Source organism: Bos grunniens, chromosome 15 (genome assembly GCF_055505025.1).
Source record: "Bos grunniens cultivar Pamir isolate PY7600 chromosome 15, Bosgru_T2T1.0, whole genome shotgun sequence".
Lineage (NCBI taxonomy): Eukaryota > Metazoa > Chordata > Mammalia > Artiodactyla > Bovidae > Bos > Bos grunniens.
Window position 1 is genome coordinate 75,538,991 of NC_141179.1, and position 19,622 is coordinate 75,558,612.

At 47.8% G+C, this 19,622-nt stretch overlaps 1 protein-coding gene across 22 annotated transcripts in view; it reads left to right on the forward strand.

The window, feature by feature from the left end:
• Window positions 1-19,622, forward strand: part of TSPAN18 (tetraspanin 18) — a 214,777-nt gene that overhangs the window by 187,040 nt on the left and 8,115 nt on the right. For all 22 annotated transcript variants that reach the window (XM_086341262.1, XM_086341264.1, XM_086341256.1 and 19 more), the window contains 3 exons: window positions 1,676-1,750; window positions 2,766-2,864; window positions 3,415-3,597. In XM_086341262.1, coding sequence (XP_086197388.1) covers window positions 1,676-1,750; window positions 2,766-2,864; window positions 3,415-3,597 — 357 coding nt within the window. The remainder of the gene's footprint in view (window positions 1-1,675; window positions 1,751-2,765; window positions 2,865-3,414; window positions 3,598-19,622) is intronic.

The following is a 19,622-nucleotide window of genomic DNA, read 5'->3' on the forward strand; positions in this document are numbered from 1 at the left end:
AGGAAGATCCCCTGGAGGAGGGCGTGACAACCCAGTCCAGTATTCTTGCCTGGAGACAATCCCATGGACAGAGGAGCCTGGTGGGCTACAGGTCACAGGGTCCCAAAGAGTCGGACACAACTGAAGTGACTTAGCACTCACGCACTCCCGCAGGCATGCAGCGCTTAACACCTAAGCATGGATCTTACATGAGTCATTTCACTGAAGCCTCTGGGCAGCCTGGCAAAGCAGCTGCTGACCATCAACACTCTTGTTCTATTGATGGAGAAACTGGAACCCAGACACGGTAGAACCTGACGGAGCTGGCCCAGCTGGCAAGCAGCACAGTGGAAATAAATGCGGGACCTCTGATTCTAGAACAGAGGATCCTAACACCATGTAATCCTGGAGCCCAGAAAAGCCTCCAGGTCTTAAGACTTTCAAAGCGAGGCGGGGCGGGGATGGGGGGGCGGTGCTGAAGTGCTGAGGACAAGCTCAGGCCCTTCGCTTCCTTCCAGCCTGGGCACACACGGTGCGCACTGGAAGCTTGGAGGACTGTGACCCGAGCAAGGGAGCAGGTCCTGGGGTCGCTGTATGCATGTGCGGCTGGGGCTTCAGGGCCCTGCTAGGGGTCTCCAGGTGGGCTGACAGCTCCAGGATTGTCCCAGTGCAGGGGGACAACGCTGAGTGATGAGGGCACGGCCGCTTCCTCTTCTTTCTGCCCACAACCATCCACCCACAGCAGTGCCCATGATGGCCCGGGCCTGGAGATAGCAGATGGCAAGGTCATTATGGCGAGCTGGTCACTCATGGATTCATTTACTCATCGGAGAGCCGTATACCAACACCGGTGCTGTCTGGGCTTCGAGAACACTGCCCACTGGATCCCAGCTGATGGTGGTGACCCGGCGGGGATGCAGCGGCTGCGGTGCACACTTCTGCAGGGCCCTGGGATGTGGGGGAGCCAGGAACCGAGTCTGGAAAACAGGATGCTGGTGGGCAAGCAAGGGCAGGGCCTTCCAGGGAGCTCAGCGTGTGAGGTGCCCGAGGCAAGAGGTGTCGTGGTAAGTTTGGGCAACATAGAGACATGCAGAGAGTAGCACAGAGGGGCGCTCTGTTAGATTCCAGACTCCCAGCCCCTGGGTTTTCAGATTTTGATAGACATACCACCTTCCCTCCGATCATGCTTCTTTATTGCAGCTGAAAAGTAACATCACTTCCCCCACTACCCATGGGAATGAGAGGCAGCCAGGCAGGGAGAGGTGGCCTGGGCCTGATGGGGTGAGGACAGCCAGCCAGGGATCCCCAGGGACTTCAGGATTCCCACTACTTGGACAGTCCACCTGGAGGAGGTCCAAACAAGTTTCAACATCGATCTTCTTCAAGGGCTGCCAAGTACGGTTGCTCAGAGCACCCACTGCACAAGGGGCCTCTAAAGGGTGCCATTTGCACAGAAGGCATATCTGTATGATTATTTGTTCCATATTTGTATTACAACTTTGTTGGCTCCAAAGATGGATTGTTGGGGTGTTTATGATCAAAGATGTCTGGTTTATGGCAGTTGAGTTCCTCAGTCTTACGAAATCGGTACGCTGCCGCCATCGTGTGACAGATGGAAGGGTGCCTCAGAGAGAGGTCAGCTGTCCCCTTCCTACCTGCCCTCGGGACTCACAAGTCTGCCCGCTTCTCTCTGCAGTTCTTCTTGTTCATCCTGATCATCTTCTTGGCAGAGCTCTCAGCAGCCATCCTGGCCTTCATCTTCAGGGGAAATGTACGTACCTGGCCTTGTGTGCCCCGGCCCATTCATGGCCAGCCCCTCCATCCCCAGAGGGTCTCAGAGAGTCAGCGTCCCCTCATCCAGTCATTCCAGCTCCAATCACAACCCACCACCCCACCCAGTGAAGCCCCACAGCCCCAAAAGAAACCTGCGAGCCTGTCCCTGCAAGGACTTTTCCAGAAGGTCAGAGTCAGAGGGCCCTTAAGGGTCTCCGCTCTTTCCAAGTGTCTGGTGCAACCCATCTCTGACTCTAGAATCTTCCATTCTATGCCTTGCCCAGCACTGGCCCAGCAGTAGTCATTCCAAGGATAGTCGGAGAGGCTTCCCACCCCCCACCCCACCCCCAGCCCCCACGCAGAATCTGTGCCAAGCAGGAGAACAGGGCAGAGCCCTCCTGGATGAGGCCCTGGCAGTATGCAGTTTGGGCCACTTACCCCCAGAGACCATCTTATCCCAGAGGCTCCAACCACCGAAGGCCCCACCCTTCCCTGCAGAGGGGAGCAGGGTGGTCAGGCCTCCGAGGAGTATTTTGAAGGTAGCAATGACTTCCAAGGGTCTCTGGAAACTGCGGCTCTGCAGAGACGGCTTGCTGCACACACAGTGGCTTCTTCAGGGCCCAGGACACAGCGCATCCTCTCGGCTCTGTGTGAGGAACAGCTCAGGGTTAGGGAGCGGCAGGAGGGGTGAGCCCCCAACTGAGGACCTGCCACCCTCTGGAAAGAGCTGCAGTACTGGTGGAGGTTCCCCGGTGGCTTGCTGAGGGCTGTGTGGGTAGTCTGCGCGTTCATGCTGGGGATCTGATGATGCAGGGAGGCCACAGGTCCTTAGAGGTAGGGGGTGGGCCCCAAGGGCCCGCCCCAAGTCAGCTGCTTACAAGGAGGGTCCCTGGCACTAGGGCCCAGAGGCCTTCCCCCACCCTCCCCCAGAGCAGATCAGTGGAGAAGCCAGGGAAGGGGGCACCGTATCAAGCTGCCATGGCTCTCAGTCCAGCCCCTCCCTCTGCCTCCAGCTCACCCGTGAATTCTTCACCAAGGAGCTCACCAAGCACTACCAGGGCAACAACGACACGGACATCTTCTCCGCCACCTGGAACTCCGTCATGATCACGGTGAGTGGCCCCAGGGATGCTCTGAGCCCTCAAAGCCCTGACGCCCAGGGGAGCCATTATCTGGCCTCCAGAGCCTTGCTCTCTGCGCCTATGCAGATATCAATAATCAATCAGGCACTGATCTGCCAGCCCAGGCCCAGCCTCAGAACTGGCATCCATCCGCACAGCATCTTGGGCAGCCGTTGCCCATCAGCCACAGTCCGAACTCAGGGTGAAAGCTGTTCGCCCTCCCTGTCTTGAGTCCTCAAGCAATCGTAACTGTCATCAGTGGCGGTAACCATAGCAGCTACTTACTGAGTGCTCAGCGCCGGTGAAGTAGGAATTGTTGCCAGCACTCTCATTTTACCGTGAGGACACTGGAGGCTCAGAGAGGCTGAGTGGCTTTCCCGGGGTTGCACAGGAGCCGCAGGTGGAGCCAGCTCCCACTTGGATCATGACTACCCCCCACTACGCTGCCTCACAGTGGCCTGTGGACAGGCTTTGCGTTTGTCTCCTCACTCTCATGCCTGGCTCCAGCTCCTATCCCCCTCTTCTCTCTGCTCTGTCCTAGTTTGGTTGCTGTGGGGTCAACGGGCCCGAAGACTTTAAGTATGCATCAGTTTTCCGACTCCTGACTTTGGACAGTGATGAGGTGCCAGAGGCCTGCTGCCGGAGAGAACCTCAGAGTCGGGACGGGGTCCTGCTGAGCAGAGAGGAATGCCTCCTGGGAAGGGACCTGTTCCTGAACAAGCAGGTACCAGGCCCTGCTTCCCCTGGCAGGGAGACCTGTGCATCAGGAGTGGCTGGCCAAGCTGGGTGGGTGGCAATGTGAGCCCAGAAGATCTGAAGGCATTCGGGGAATCCCGTGGAAATGTTGGCTGTGATGTGGACCCCTGAACGGGAGCTAAGGAAGGCTCCATTCAAGCCCCTGAGAGCCAGCCAAAGGGGTTAAAGGATGAGAATGGCAGACAGTCCATCAGTGTCACAGACCAGAGGAGTGGGCATTTTGACTGGGGTTCAAGGGTAACTAGGAGTTTTCCAGTGTTCCAAGTAGAGCACTCCCTGAGTTTCTGGTACTGCAGGTCTCAAGAATGAAAACCAGAGTTACACAGCAGGGCCCCTCCTCAGCGGTGCATTTTATTTGGGGAGAACTCACATTTGTCATGTGGAAGCACCCCCGGGCCCCAAGAGAATAAGATTTCCCTGACCTTAGCCTCCAAAGTCAGGGAAGCTCCTAGACTTCTTGGCTTCTTTCGCAACCCAAGGATTTCATCTAAGTCTCAGAAGAGGCCCTTTCCCTTCCTGCTATGTCCCCTCGGTGAGACTCACAGTGCCCTTGACCTTGATCCCCCTTCCTACTTACCAGTCTCCACACTCCTCAGGGGTATGTGTGAGGCCAGGCTAGGGGAGGGCGGGGCAGTGGGGGGAGAATGAGGGTGAACTGAGCCCCGCACCCTGTGCTTGATTCGGCCTTTGATGAGGCTCCCATGGGAGAGCTCCAGATGCCGGGAACCACAGCAGGGGACAGGAGGCAAAGCCCTGTTCCTGCAGGGCCTACAGTCTGGCTAGAGGAAGCAGATGATAAGCAAGCAGCAAGCACATAAGAAGTCATAATCTCACATGAAGTAATCATTTCACTATAAGGAAAATAAAACCGGATGATGGGCTAGAAGGGACTAGGGTGGGACGGGGGTAGGGCTTAAGGCAAGCCTCTCAGAGTCCCCCCGGGGAAGGGGAGAGTTGGGCTGAGGCCTGACCCTGGCCATCTGATGAGACTCTTTCCAGCTTCAGCTTTGCCTCATAAACTCAGCACCCTCTCCTCCTGCACCTGCCCACGTCATCTCAAAGGGTTCCCCAGGCCCGGAGAGTCACGTTCCTCCATCCCTTATGGTCCTGTGTCCCTGCGTTGAGTGAAAGAGACCTAAGTGCAGAAACAAAGGTCCTGGGATGAGGCTGCTGGGAGCTGGGGGGAGGGACAGCCACCCCAGGGGTTAGGTCTCAGCCCTGAGGAGAGGCTCCGAGCATGGGGAGGGGGCAGGGATAGCCACCCCAGGGGTTAGGTCTCAGCCCTGAGGAGAGGCTGCCGAGCATGGGGAGGGGGGCAAGGACAGTCACCCCAGGGGTTAGGTTTCAGCTCTGAGGAGAGGCTGCCGAGCATGGGGAGGGGGGCCATTTCAGGCTGTGATGGCAGGCAGACCTGGGCTATCAGCAGCCATGTCAGCTTGGCCAAGACTCACTCTCTGGACCTCAGATTCCCCATGCAATGGCAGAGACAGCTGGCTGCCCTCGTGTTCGGTTGAGGCTTCCTCCTTGGAAAGAGGAGGTTTACAGACCCAGTGACCACCAGGTAAACCTGCTCTTCCAGCCTCCCTTGCAGCTAGGCCACATGGCAAGTTCTAGCCAAAGGGAGGAAAGTAGAGGTGATCTGTGCAACTGAGCCATGTCCTTAAGAGAAAGCGCTGTGCCCACCCCTTCTCCTTCTCATCACCCCACCCCCAACTCATGGTTGACAGCCATCTCAGACCTTGCAGAGGAGGCTGATCCCCTAGAATATCCAAGCATCAAGAGAGAAGGTGCTTGGGCCACCAACAACCATATGGAGCGGAGCAGCCAGCAACTCAGGGGTTGATCAGTCAGTTCAGTCACTCAGTCATGTCTGACTCTTTGCAACCCCATGGACTGCAGCATGCCAGGCTTCCCTGTCCATCACCAACTCCCAGAGCTTACTCAAACTCATGTCCATCGAGTCGGTGATGCCATCCCACCATCTCATCCTCTGTCGTCCCCTTCTCCTCCTGCCTTCAATCTTTCCCAGCAACAGGGTCTTTTCCAATGAGTCAGTTCTTTGCATCAGGTGGCCATAGTATTGGAGTTTCAGCTTCAACATCAGTCCTTCCAATGAATATTCAGGACTGATTTCCTTTAGAATGGACTGGTTGGGTCTCCTTGCAGTCCAAGGGACTCTCAAGAGTCTTCTCCAGCACCACAGTTCAAAAGAATCAATTCCTCGGCGCTCAGCTTTCTTTGTAGTCCAACTCTCACATCCATACATGACCACTGGAAAAGCCATAGCTTTGACTATGGTTTTGATGCAGACAGGGGTTGATAAAGACAAACAAACTCCTACCAATAGGACCGCTTGCTGCCCGCAGCCAAAGCTCTTTCCTAAAGCCACTTGTGAATTGCTCAGGGAGGCTTCTCATGGGCCCTGTTCTTTTCTGGCTTCATCCTCCACTACACTGCCTCCTTCCTTCTCCCAGGCGTGGCTTTGAAATCAAAGCTCATCAGAGAGATCCCTGTGCAGCTACATTAGTTCCGTGACTCTTCCCCTGCTCCTCATGAGGACTGCCTGAGACTGACTTCTGGGATTCCTTTTCCGAGGCACTAGCATCCCCACGAGCACTCTTCCTTTTAAAAGCTTCTGCTGAGGGACTCGCTCTGTTTTTTCTCCAAAGCCCAGTTCCCTGAAGCCCAGGATGCATTTCTGACTTTGCCTCACATCCTCGTCACAATGTTGAGTCAGTAGCAAAATATTTGAAACTGAAAATCTACACTTAAGGCAAATGCCTCTGTGTTTCACACGGTAAGAATTCTGGAAGATGGTGGCTTCTCTGTTTATCAGTGGCTCCATCATGTCAGCCAAGGCCTAGTCTCGGTAATCCTTGCAACATTTCCTTGTGCTTAGTACTTCACGGTGGCAAAACAGCTGCCATGGCTCCAGACATTCCACTCGTTGAAGATGGGAAGAAACTGAAAAGGTGGTGCTTCTTTCCCAGAAACCTCCCTAAGACATCTGCTTAGGTCTCATTGGCCAGGACTCAGTCACATGGCTGTCAGGAGCTGAGGCAGAGGGCACTCGTCCATGGGTACTGAGTTAGTCCACCAGCCCTGTTTATCACTGAATGCCAATGAAGAGAAATGAGGAAGTCCCCAAAGAACGTGATCCAAGATGAAAAATCAGGCTCCTCCATTGGTATGAGTTGAATCCACCATGGCAGCTTCCCCTGCCCATTCCTGGGCCTTCCCTGGGTTAAGATAGTCATATAGGCAAGTCAAGAATGTATTTCCCTGCTGGAAAAAAAAAATCAGGGGTTGTCCCAGGAGGTGGTGACCTAGCTAGACCATGACCCAAGAGGAAACCATCTATTTCCCCCACTTGTCAGGGTGGTTTTAAGTCTTCTTGCCACATAGCATCACTGATTCTCTGCTTTATCCTCATGGCTCCCCACCTGCTTCCTGGGTGGTCATGAGTATGGGTGATGCTGTGACTCTCATAAATGTAAATTTCTACACTCTTATCTTCTTGACAAGGGAAAGCACTCCAGCCAGAGAGTGAGAGCAGCCTGTGCAAAGGCCCCAGGGTAGGAGGGAGCACGGTGTGTCCCAGAACCAAGGGAAGGCCACTACGGCTGGAGGACAGTGAATAAGGCAAGACTAGCTCCAGGCGGGGGTATCAGCAGGGCCAGACCATGCAGTGCCTGTGGACCCAGGGCAAAGAGGCTAGACAAGCAAAGAAGCCCGAGTTCTACGTGGGGTTGTGGCCATGTTGGCTCTCTGGCTGCTTACTGGCCAGGGGTTAGAGATGGGCCTGAGGAGACAGGAGGGAATAGAACACTGGTCCCAGTGAGAAATGAGGATGGGTTAGACCAGGATCACGGTAGAGGAGACAGAGAGAAGTGTATACATCTGAGAAAGGAATCAGGAGGTGAAACGGCGGCAGATTCACTCTGGGGAAGGGAGGATGAGGCTGTGCTGGGAGTGACTCCGTAGGTTCTAGTTGAGGGGGACCTCGGATCTGCCCTGGGGCCTGCAGGCAGTGGGCAGCTGGACTTGCAGGGCTCGGGGGAAGGTCCGTGCTGGACGTAGAAACGTGGCGGTCTTCGTGGTGGCCCCTCTGGCCTCTGTCAGATGAGGTTGCGGAGGGCGGGTGACTGCAGCCAGGAGTCAGGGTGGGGGCATGTTCCCTCCCTGCAGAGATGAGGGGAGGTGCTGCCAACAGCAGCATGGCTCAGGGACGCACAGTCTGGTGGCAGGTGGGGAAGATGGTCCCTGCAGTGTCTTACTGGGCAGGGGAGGGGTCGGGATGGGCCTCCGTCCTGAGGGGGAGGAAGAGGTGATACCCAGGGGTACCGGCTGGAGTTTGGCCCCTGAGCCAGGGACCCCGCCCAGATGAGCAGGAATCAGGGCTTCCTGATGCGACTGCTTCCCTTTAGAATAGAGCAGAGAAGACGCTTGCACTCCCCTTAGGACCGACCCGTTTCCCTGCCTCCTCAGCGGTGACCCTGAGCCAGTGGTCATCTGCCCCCTCCTTCCATTCCTCTTCCTCAAGAGGCTGGAATGGGGTCCAAGCCAGAAGAAGCACATGAGGCCCCAGCAGAGCCTGGCCAGAGGGGACACTCGCTGAGTCCTGGCGGCATCTTCCGTCCGCCCTCTGCCCTGGCTGCTCTCCCTGAGGGCGTCTCAGTAGCAGGGCCTCCGTCAGCCAAGCCATCTGCTTGGTTCAGCCCAGGGTGAACCTTTGGTGTCAGAGCCTGACAGAGGGCAGATGAGCAGTTTAGGCCCCGGGTGCCCCACCCGCAGCAGGCGAGGGGTGCAGGGACAACTTCCCTCGGCTAGATAAGGCCCCCCTCCAGGCCTAAGAAGGCCCCCCAGGCCCAGGTGAGGCATGTGAAAGTCAACATCAAGTTCAGAAGGGGCTTACTGCTTCTCCTATCCCCTTATGGTACAGGGGTGTATGCGTGCTTGTGTGTGTGTGTGTGTGTGTGTGTGTGTGTGTGTGTGTGGTCCACTGCTCCCCGGGTTGTAGAGGGCAACCCAGTTCTGCACTCGGACATCTCCCACCCCCAGGCTGTGCTCTGGGGGCCCAGAGAGAAAGCACATGGTCCTAACGGGACTGAGGGGTGGACCTGCCAGCATTGTTCCACGTGCTTTGTCCGTAGCATCTCATCTCATCCTCACACCAGTCCTAGGAAGTAGTCCTACACAGGCCCCAGTCTTTGGATGGGGCAAAGGAGGCCGAGAAAAAGTAAATACAGGCACACCTCGGAGAGACCGAGGGTTCGGTTCCAGACCATTGCAATGGAGCGAGGGACAGGAAATTTTTGGTTTCCTGATGTCCATAAAAATTATGCTCAGGGACTTCCCTGGAGGTCCAGTGGCTAAGACTGCAGTCCCAGTGCAGGGGCTGCAGGTTTAATCCCCGGCTGCGGAACTGGATCCCACATGCCACAACCAAGACCTTGCACAGCCAAAGAAATAGGCAAATTTTTTTAAAAATAGTTTTTACACTGCACCTTAGTCTGTTACGTGTGCAGTCACTTTATGTCAAAAGAAAAAAATCAGTATGCGTGCTATAATTTTAAAATGTTGTATTGCTAAAAATGCTCACTGTCATCTGAGCCATCAGCAAGAGGCAGTGTGTGCTCAGTCGCTCAGTCGTGTCCGACTCTTTGCGACCCCATGGATTGCAGCCTGCCACACTCCTCTGTCCATGGGATTCTCCAGGCAAGAATACTGGAGTGGGTTGCCATGCCCTCCTCCAGGGGATCTTCCCAACCCAGAGATCGAACCCACATCTCTTACGTCTCCTGCGTTGGCAGGTGGGTTCTTTATCCCTAGTCCCACCTGGGAAGCAAGAGGTAGTAGTAACATCGAAGATCACTGATCACAGATCCCTGTGACACATCTGATAAGAATTAAAATGCTGGAAATATGGTGAGAATTACCAAGATGAGACACTGAGGCGAAGTGAGCAACCACTGTTGCAAAAATGGCCCCAATAGCCTTCCTCAATGCAGGGCTGCCACAAACCGTCAATTTCTAAAAACATACAATATCCGTGAAGCGCAATAAAACGAAACGTGCCTGTAAGTTCACCCAGTAAGCAAGTGGCCGGTGTTACCTGTGTAACCACTTCTCCCCGGGTTACTGGTGCTTCTTGTCTGGGTGGCCCCTCAAAGCACATGGTAAGTCCAGGCTGTGTTGGGTAGAGGGAGTGGATGGGGGTGGGGGTGGGGTATTGGTGGCAGGAAGCGGACTCGGGGGCTGGGGGAGGAGATGAGTGGCAGCCTCAGGGAATGATGGGAGGCTGGAAGCACCTCTCCCAGGCCTCTCCCAGTCTCCTTCCCTTCCCTCTGGAGCATGCCCGCTTGCTGCTGCTGTTCTATATGTCAGGGTTCTGACGCTTTAAAAAGAGCTAAACAGAGCAAGGGCTCCCCAGGTGGCGCTAGTGGTAAAGAACTCGCCTGCCAATACAGGAAGTAGCTGAGATAAGAAGATAAGCAAAAGGTGAAGGAGAAAAGGAAAGATATACCCATTTGAGTGCAGACTTCCAAAGAATAGCAAGGAGAGGTAAGAACGCCTTCCTCAGTGATCAGTGCAAAGAAATAGAGGGAAAAAATAGAATGGTAAAGACTAGAGATCTCTTCAAGAAAATTAGAGATACCAAGGGAACATTTCATGCAAAGATGGGCTCAATAAAGGACAGAAATGGTATGGACCTAACAGAAGCAGAAGATATTAAGAAGATGTGACAAGAATACACAGAAGAACTGTACAGAAAAGATCTTCACGACCCAGATAATCACGATGGTGTGATCACTGACCTAGAGCCGGACATCCTGGAATGTGAAGTCAAGTGGGCCTTAGGAAGCATCACTATGAACAAAGCTAGTGGAGGTGATGGAATTCCAGTTGAGCTATTTCAAATCCTGAAAGATGATGCTGTGAAAGTGCTGAACTCAATATGCCAGCAAATTTGAAAAACTCAGCAGTGGCCATAGGACTGGAAAAGGTCAGTTTTCATTCCAATCCCAAAGAAAGCCAATGCCGATAAATGTTCAAACTACTGCACAATTGCTCTCGTCTCACACACTAGCAAAGTAATGCTCAAAATTCTCCAAGCCAGGCTTTAATAGTATGTGAACCGTGAACTTCCAGATGTTCAAGCTGGATTTAGAAAAAGCAGAGGAACCAGAGATCAAATTGCCAACATCAGTTGGATCATCGAAAAACCAAAGAGTTCCAGAAAAATATCTACTTCTGCTTTATTGACTATGCCAAAGCCTTTGACTGTGTGGGTCACAACGAACTGTGGAACATTCTTCAAGAGATGGGAATACCAGCCCACCTGACCTGCATCCTGAGAAATCTGTATATGGGTCAAGAAGCAACAGTTAGAACTGGACATGGAACAACAGACTGGTTCCAAATCGGGAAAGGAGTATGTCAAGGCTGTATCTTGTCACCCTGCTCATTTAACTTATATGCAGAGTATATCATGAGAAACGCTGGGCTGGATGAAACACAAGCTGGAATCAAGATTGCCTGGAGAAATATCAATAACCTCAGATATGCAGATGACACTACCCTTATGGTAGAAAGTGAAGAGGAACTAAAGAACCTCTTGATGAAAGTGAAAGAGGAGAGTGAAAATGTTGGCTTAAAGCTCAGCATTCAGAAAACTAAGATCATGGCATCCAGTCCCATCACTTCATGGCAAATAGATGGGGAAACAATGGAAACAGTGAGATACTTTATTTTCTTGGGCTCCAAAATCACTGCAGATGGTGACTGCAGCCATGAAATTAAAAGACGCTTGCTCCTTGGAAGAAAAACTGTGACCAACCTAGACAGCATATTAAAAAGCAGGGACATTACTTTGCCATCAAAGATCCATCTAGTCAAGGCTATGGTTTTTCCAGTAGTCACGTATGGATGTGAAAGTTAGACTATAAAGAAAACTGAGTGCCGAAGAATTGATGCTTTTGAACTGTGGTGCTGGAGAAGACTCTTGAGAGTCCCTTGGACTGCAAGGAGATCCAACCAGTCCATCCTAAAGGAAATCAGTCCTGAATATTCATTGGAAGGACTGATACTGAAGCTGAAACTCTAATACTTTGGCCACCTGATGTGAGGAACTGACTCATGTGAAAAGACCCTGATGCTGGGAAAGATTGAAGGCAGGAGGAGAAGGGGACGACAGAGGATGAGATGGTTGGATGTCATCACCGACTCGATGGACATGAGTTTCAGTAAGCTCTGGGAGCTGGTGATGGGACAGGGAAGCCTGGCGTGCTGCAGTCCATGGGGTCACAAAGAGTCGGACACGACTGAGCAACTGAACTGAACTGAAAGTGATACAGGTTTGATTCCTGGGTCAGGAAGATCCCCTGGAGGAAAGCATGGCAACCCACTCCAGAATTCTTGCCTGGAGAATCCCCATGGACAGAGGAGCCTGGCAGAGTCGGACCCGACTGAAGTGACTTAACACAAACACAGGCAAACAGAGCAAGGGGGTTGGCGATTTGAGTTCCGCCCCAACACGGGTCTGCAGGCAGATCCAGGATGGCCCCAGGCCTGGCCGGCTGCATGGGGCTTCCCTGCCAGCTCTGAAGCCACCTCCAGCCACACTGGGTTCCAGACCAGCTGGCCTGTGGGAGGGCACCCTTAGGGCTCCAATCACACAGCACTTGGCTGGGCTCCCAGTCAGCTAAGGCCTTCTTTCCTTGTCGTCCTTGCCAGGCCTGGTGTGTCTCAGCCTGACCATGGCACAGGCCTTAGAAATCGCCTGGGGCATCTGCTCGCCACGTAGGTTCCTGGGCTCCACACCAGACCCCCCAATCCAGGGTCCTGGGGGTGCAGCCTTGGCATATGTATTGTTTTTTTTTTTTTTTTCCTGTTTTATTTTATTATTTTTTTTTAATTTGATTTTATTTTTAAACTTTACAATATTGTATTAGTTTTGCCAAACATCGAAATGAATCTGCCACAGGTATACCCGTGTTCCCCATCCTGAACCCTCCTCCCTCCTCCCTCCCCTACCCTCCCTCTGGGTCATCCCAGCGCACCAGCCCCAAGCATCCAGTACCATGCATCGAACCTGGACTGGCAACTCATTTCATACATGATATTATACATGTTTCAATGCCATTCTCCCAAATCTTCCCACCCTTTCCCTCTCCCATAGAGTCCATAAGACTGTTCTATACATCGGTGTCTCTTTTGCTGTCTCGTACACAGGGTTATTGTTACCATCTTTCTAAATTCCATATATATGCGTTAGTATACTGTATTGGTGTTTTTCTTTCTGGCTTACTTCACTCTGTATAATAGGTTCCAGTTTCATCCAACTCATTAGAACCGATTCAAATGTATTCCTTTTAATGGCTGAGTAATGCTCCACTGTGTATACGTACCACAGCTTTCTTATCCATTCATCTGCTGATGGGCATCTAGGTTGCTTCCATGTCCTGGCTATTATAAACAGTGCTGCGATGAACATTGGGGTACACGTGTCTCTTTCCCTTCTGGTTTCCTCAGTGTGTATGCCCAGCAGTGGGATTGCTGGATCATAAGGCAGTTCTATTTCCAGTTTTTTAAGGAATCTCCACACTGTTCTCCATAGTGGCTGTACTAGTTTGCATTCCCACCAACAGTGTAAGAGAGTTCCCTTTTCTCCACACCCTCTCCAGCATTTATTGCTTGTAGACTTATGGATTGCAGCCATTCTGACTGGCATGAAATGGTACCTCATAGTGGTTTTGATTTGCATTTCTCTGATAATGAGTGATGTTGAGCATCTTTTCATGTGTTTGTTAGCCATCTGTATGTCTTCTTTGGAGAAATGTCTATTTAGTTCTTTGGCCCATTTTTTGATTTTATTTTTCATTTATTTTTCTGGAGTTGAGCTGTAGGAGTTGCTTGTATATTTTTGAGATTAGTTGTTTGTCAGTTGCTTCATTTGCTATTATTTTCTCCCATTCTGAAGGCTGCCTTTTCACCTTGCTAATAGTTTCCTTTGTTGTGCAGAAGCTTTTAAGTTTAATTAGGTCCCATTTGTTTATTTTTGCTTTTATTTCCAATATTCTGGGAGGTGGGTCATAGAGGATCCTGCTGTGATGTATGTCGGAGAGTGTTTTGCCTATGTTCTCCTCTAGGAGTTTTATAGTTTCTGGTCTTACATTGAGATCTTTAATCAATTTTGAGTTTATTTTTGTGTATGGTGTTAGAAAGTGTTCTAGTTTCATTCTTTTACAAGTGGTTGACCAGCTTTCCCAGCACCACTTGTTAAAGAGATTGTCTTTAATCCATTGTATATTCTTGCCTCCTTTGTCAAAGATAAGGTGTCCATATGTGCGTGGATTTATCTCTGGGCTTTCTATTTTGTTCCATTGATCAATATTTCTGTCTTTGTGCCAGTACCCTACTGTCTTGATAACTGTGGCTTTGTAATAGAGCCTGAAGTCAGGTAGATTGATTCCTCCCGTTCCATTCTTCTTTCTCAAGATCGCTTTGGCTATTCGAGGTTTTTTGTATTTCCATACAAATTGTGAAATTATTTGTTCTAGCTCTGTGAAGAATACCGTTGGTAGCTTGATAGGGATTGCATTGAATCTATAAATTGCTTTGGGTAGTATACTCATTTTCACTATATTGATTCTTTCAATCCATGAACATGGTATATTTCTCCATCTATTAGTGTCCTCTTTGATTTCTTTCACCAGTGTTTTATAGTTTTCTATATATAGGTCTTTAGTTTCTTTAGGTAGATATATTCCTAAGTATTTTATTCTTTCCGTTGCAATGGTGAATGGAATTGTTTCCTTAATTTCTCTTTCAGTTTTCTCATTATTAGTGTATAGGAATGCAAGGGATTTCTGTGTGTTGATTTTATATCCTGCAACTTTGCTATAATCATTGATTAGTTCTAGTAATTTTCTGGTGGAGTCTTTAGGGTTTTCTATGTAAAGGATCATGTCATCTGCAAACAGTGAGAGTTTTACTTCTTCTTTTCCAATTTGGATTCCTTTTATTTCTTTTTCTGCTCTGATTGCTGTGGCCAAAACTTCCAAAACTATGTTGAACAGTAATGGTGAAAGTGGGCACCCTTGTCTTGTTCCTGACTTTAGAGGAAATGCTTTCAATTTTTCACCATTGAGGATAATGTTTGCTGTGGGTTTGTCATATATAGCTTTTATTATGTTGAGGTATCGTCCTTCTATTCCTGCTTTCTGGAGAGTTTTTATCATAAATGGGTGTTGAATTTTGTCAAAGGCTTTCTCTGCATCTATTGAGATAATCATATGGTTTTTGTTTTACAATTTGTTAATGTGGTGTATAACATTGATTGATTTGCGGATATTGAAGAACCCTTGCATCCCTGGGATAAAGCCCACTTGGTCATGGTGTATGATCTTTTTAATGTGTTGTTGGATTCTGATTGCTAGAATTTTGTTAAGGATTTTTGCATCTATGTTCATCAGTGATATTGGTCTGTAGTTTTCTTTTTTTGTGGGATCTTTGTCAGGTTTTGGTATTAGGGTGATGGTGGCCTCATAGAATGAGTTTGGAAGTTTACCTTCCTCTGCAATTTTCTGGAAGAGTTTGAGCAGGATAGGTGTTAGCTCTTCTCTAAATTTTTGGTAGAATTCAGCTGTGAAGCCGTCTGGACCCGGGCTTTTGTTTGCTGGAAGATTTTTGATTACAGTTTCAATTTCCGTGCTTGTGATGGGTCTGTTAAGATTTTCTATTTCTTCCTGGTCCAGTTTTGGAAAGTTGTACTTTTCTAAGAATTTGTCCATTTCTTCCACATTGTCCATTTTATTGGCATATAATTGTTGATAGTAGTCTCTTATGATCCTTTGTATTTCTGTGTTGTCTGTTGTGATCTCTCCATTTTCATTTCTAATTTTATTGATTTGATTTTTCTCCCTTTGTTTCTTGATGAGTCTGGCTAATGGTTTGTCAATTTTATTTATCCTTTCAAAGAACCAGCTTTTGGCTTTGTTGATTTTTGCTATGGTCTCTTTTGTTTCTTTTGCATTTATTTCTGCCCTAATTTTTAAGATTTCTTTCCTTCTACTAACCCTGGGGTTCTTCATTTCTTCCTTTTCTAGTTGCTTTAGGTGTAGGGTTACGTTATTTATTTGACTTTTTTCTTGTTTCTTGAGGTATGCCTGTATTGCTATGAACTTTCCCCTTAGGACTGCTTTTAAAGTGTCCCACAGGTTTTGAGTTGTTGTGTTTTTATTTTCATTCGTTTCTATGCAAATTTTGATTTCTTTTTTGATTTCTTCTGTGATTTGTTGGTTATTCAGCAGGGTGTTGTTCAGCCTCCATATGTTGGAATTTTTAATAGTTTGTCTCCTGTAATTGAGATCTAATCTTACTGCATTGTGGTCAGAAAAGATGCTTGGAATGATTTCTATTTTTTTGAATTTACCAAGGCTAGATTTATGGCCCAGGATGTGATCTATCCTGGAGAAGGTTCCATGTGCGCTTGAGAAAAAGGTGAAATTCATTGTTTTGGGATGAAATGTCCTATAGATATCAATTAGGTCTAACTGGTCTATTGTATCGTTTAACGTTTGTGTTTCCTTGTTAATTTTCTGTTTAGTTGATCTATCCATAGGTGTGAGTGGGGTATTAAAGTCTCCCACTATTATTGTGTTATTGTTAATGTCTCCTTTCATACTTGTTAGCATTTGTCTTACATATTGTGGCGCTCCCGTGTTGGGTGCATATATATTTATAATTGTTATATCTTCTTCTTGGATTGATCCTTTGATCATTATGTAGTGACCATCTTTGTCTCTTTTCACAGCCTTTGTTTTAAAGTCTATTTTATCTGATATAAGTATTGCTACTCCTGCTTTCTTTTGGTCCCTATTTGCATGGAAAATCTTTTTCCAGCCCTTCACTTTCAGTCTGTATGTGTCCCCTGTTTTGAGATGGGTCTCTTGTAGACAACATACGTAGGGGTCTTGTTTTTGTATCCATTCAGCCAGTCTTTGTCTTTTGGTTGGGGCATTCAACCCATTTACATTTAAGGTAATTACTGATAAATATGATCCCGTTGCCATTTACTTTATTGTTTTGGGTTCAAGTTTATACACTATTTTTGTGTTTCCTGTCTAGAGAATATCCTTTAGAATTTGTTGGAGAGCTGGTTTGGTGGTGCTGAATTCTCTCAGCTTTTGCTTGTCTGAGAAGCTTTTGATTTCTCCTTCATATTTGAATGAGATCCTTGCTGGGTACAATAATCTGGGCTGTAGGTTATTTTCTTTCATCACTTTAAGTATGTCTTGCCATTCCCTCCTGGCTTGAAGAGTTTCTATTGAAAGATCAGCTGTTATCCTAATGGGAATTCCTTTGTGTGTTATTTGTTGTTTTTCCCTTGCTGCTTTTAATATTTGTTCTTTGTGTTTGGTCTTTGTTAATTTGATTAATATGTGTCTTGGGGTGTTTCGCCTTGGGTTTATCCTGTTTGGGACTCTCTGGGTTTCTTGGACTTGGGTGATTATTTCCTTCCCCATTTTAGGGAAGTTTTCAACTATTATCTCCTCAAGTATTTTCTCATGGTCTTTCTTTTTGTCTTCTGCTTCTGGGACCCCTATGATTCAAATGTTGTAGCGTTTAATATTGTCCTGGAGGTCTCTGAGATTGTCTTCATTTCTTTTAATTCGTTTTTCTTTTATCCTCTCTGATTCATTTATTTCTACCATTCTATCTTCTAATTCACTAATCCTATCTTCTGCCTCTGTTATTCTACTATTTGTTGCCTCCAGAGTGTTTTTAATTTCATTTATTGCATTATTCATTTTATATTGACTCTCTTTTATTTCTTCTAGGTCCCTGTTAAACCTTTCTTGCATCTTCTCAATCTTTGTCTCCAAGATATTTATCTGTGATTCCATTTTGATTTCAAGATTTTGGATCAATTTCACTATCATTATTCAGAACTCTCTATCAGGTAGATTCCCTATCTCTTCCTCTTTTGTTTGGTTTGGTGGGCATTTATCCTGTTCCTTTATCTGCTGGGTATTCCTCTGTCTCTTCATCTTGTTTAAATTGCTGAGTTTGGGGTGTCCTTTCTGTATTCTGGCAGTTTGTGGAGTTCTCTTTATTGTGGCGTTTCCTCAGTCTGTGTGGGTTTGTACAGGTGGCTTGTCAAGGTTTCTTGGTTAAGGAAGCTTGTGTCGGTGTTCTGGTGGGTGGAGCTGTATTTCTTCTCTCTGGAGTGCAATGAAATGTCTAGTAATGAGTTATGGATGTCTATGGTCTTGGGGTGACTTGGGCTGCCTGTATCTTGGAGCTCAGGGCTGTGTTCCTTGCTGCTGGAGAATGTGCTTGGTATGTCTTGCCCTGAAACTTGTTTCGCCCAGAGTGGTTTACAGCATTATATGGAGAAGAGAAGAGTGAGGAGGGAGTTAGAAGTGACCCGAATGAGATGAGGTAGAATCAATAGAGGAGAGAGTGGGCTATTCAGTAATCTCTTCCTTATGTGCACTCCACAACTGGACCGCTCAGAGTTGTTCACAGAGTTATACAGAGAAGAGAAGAAGGAATAAGGTGGCAGAGGTGGCCAGGAGGATAAATGGGGGAAATGAAAAGGAGGGAGACAGATCCAGCCAGTAATCAGTTCCCTAAGTGTTCTCCACCGTCTGGAACACACAGAAATTCACAGAGTTGGGTAGAGTAGAGAGGGGTTAGGAAGGAGACACAGGTGACCTAGTGGAGAAAAAGGAGAGTCCAAAGGGAGAGAGAGCAGTTAAGCCAGTAATCTTGTTCCCTAGTGAAAAATGGGTACTGAAGATTGGGTTCTTAAAGGTACAAAATTGGTTACAAATACATAAAAGCAAAAATTTAAAATCTAGAGTAGAGTTTGGAATTTCAAAAATACGATGTTAAAGAAAAGAAGAAGGAAAAGAAAGAGAGAAAAAATGAACAACAAAAACAAACAAGGTCGCAAAAATCATAAAGAAAATATAGGTACAAAATTGATAACTAATACCAAAAAGCAAAAGTTAAAAATCTAGAGTTTGGAGTTTCAAAAATACAATGTTAAAAAAAGAAGAAGAAAAAGAAAGAGAAAAAAAACCAAACAAGAACAAACAAGGTCACATAAATTATAAAAAAAAAAAAAATACAGGTACAAAATTGATAACAAATACCAAAAAGCATAAATTAAAAATCTAGAATAGAGTTTGGAATTTCAGATATACAATGTTATTTAAAAGAAGAAGAGAAAGAAACAGAGAAAAAGAAAAAGAAAAAAGAAAACAGGGTCACAGAAATTATATAAAAACAAAAACAAAAAAAAATATAGGTACAAAATTGATAACAAATACTAAAAAGCTAAAATTAAAAATCTAGAGTAGAGTTTGGAATTTCAAAAATACAATGTTAAAGAAAAGAAGGAAAAAGAAAAAAAAAGGTCAAAAATTATTTTAAAAAAAAATATATATATGAAGTTTGCTTTAAAAAAATAGGGTCTTTTTTTTTTTTTTGCAAAGTAATCGGTTATAAAAGTGGAAATTAAAGGAATAATAGAGGACTTAATTTTTTTTTTTTTATAGGTTTGTTCAGTCTCACTGAGGGGAGGTAGGGAGGGATGCTGCAAACAAATAACACTGGCGTGTGCTCGCAGTGCCTCAGCCACACTGGGTCTGCCCCCACCCCACCCCCACCCCCACCCCCGATCACGGCGCGTGTAGCCTCTCTGCCCACGCTGCTCAGGCTCTAGGTTGCTCCGCTGCAAACCATCCGTGGCCAGCCCTGGGCTGCCTGTACTTCCCAGGTCCAAGCTGCTCCAGTTCAGGCACTCGGGTAGTCCTCAGAGGCGCAGACTCCCGGTTGGGCCTGCGTTTTGTGCCCTTCCCAGATCCGAGCAGCTCAGGTGGTCAGGTGTTTTGCGCGCGCGATTGCTGCGACTTATCGCCTCTCCGCCGCTCGGTTATCTAGTTGCGCACCGGCACACCTTCTCAGGCAGATGTTGAC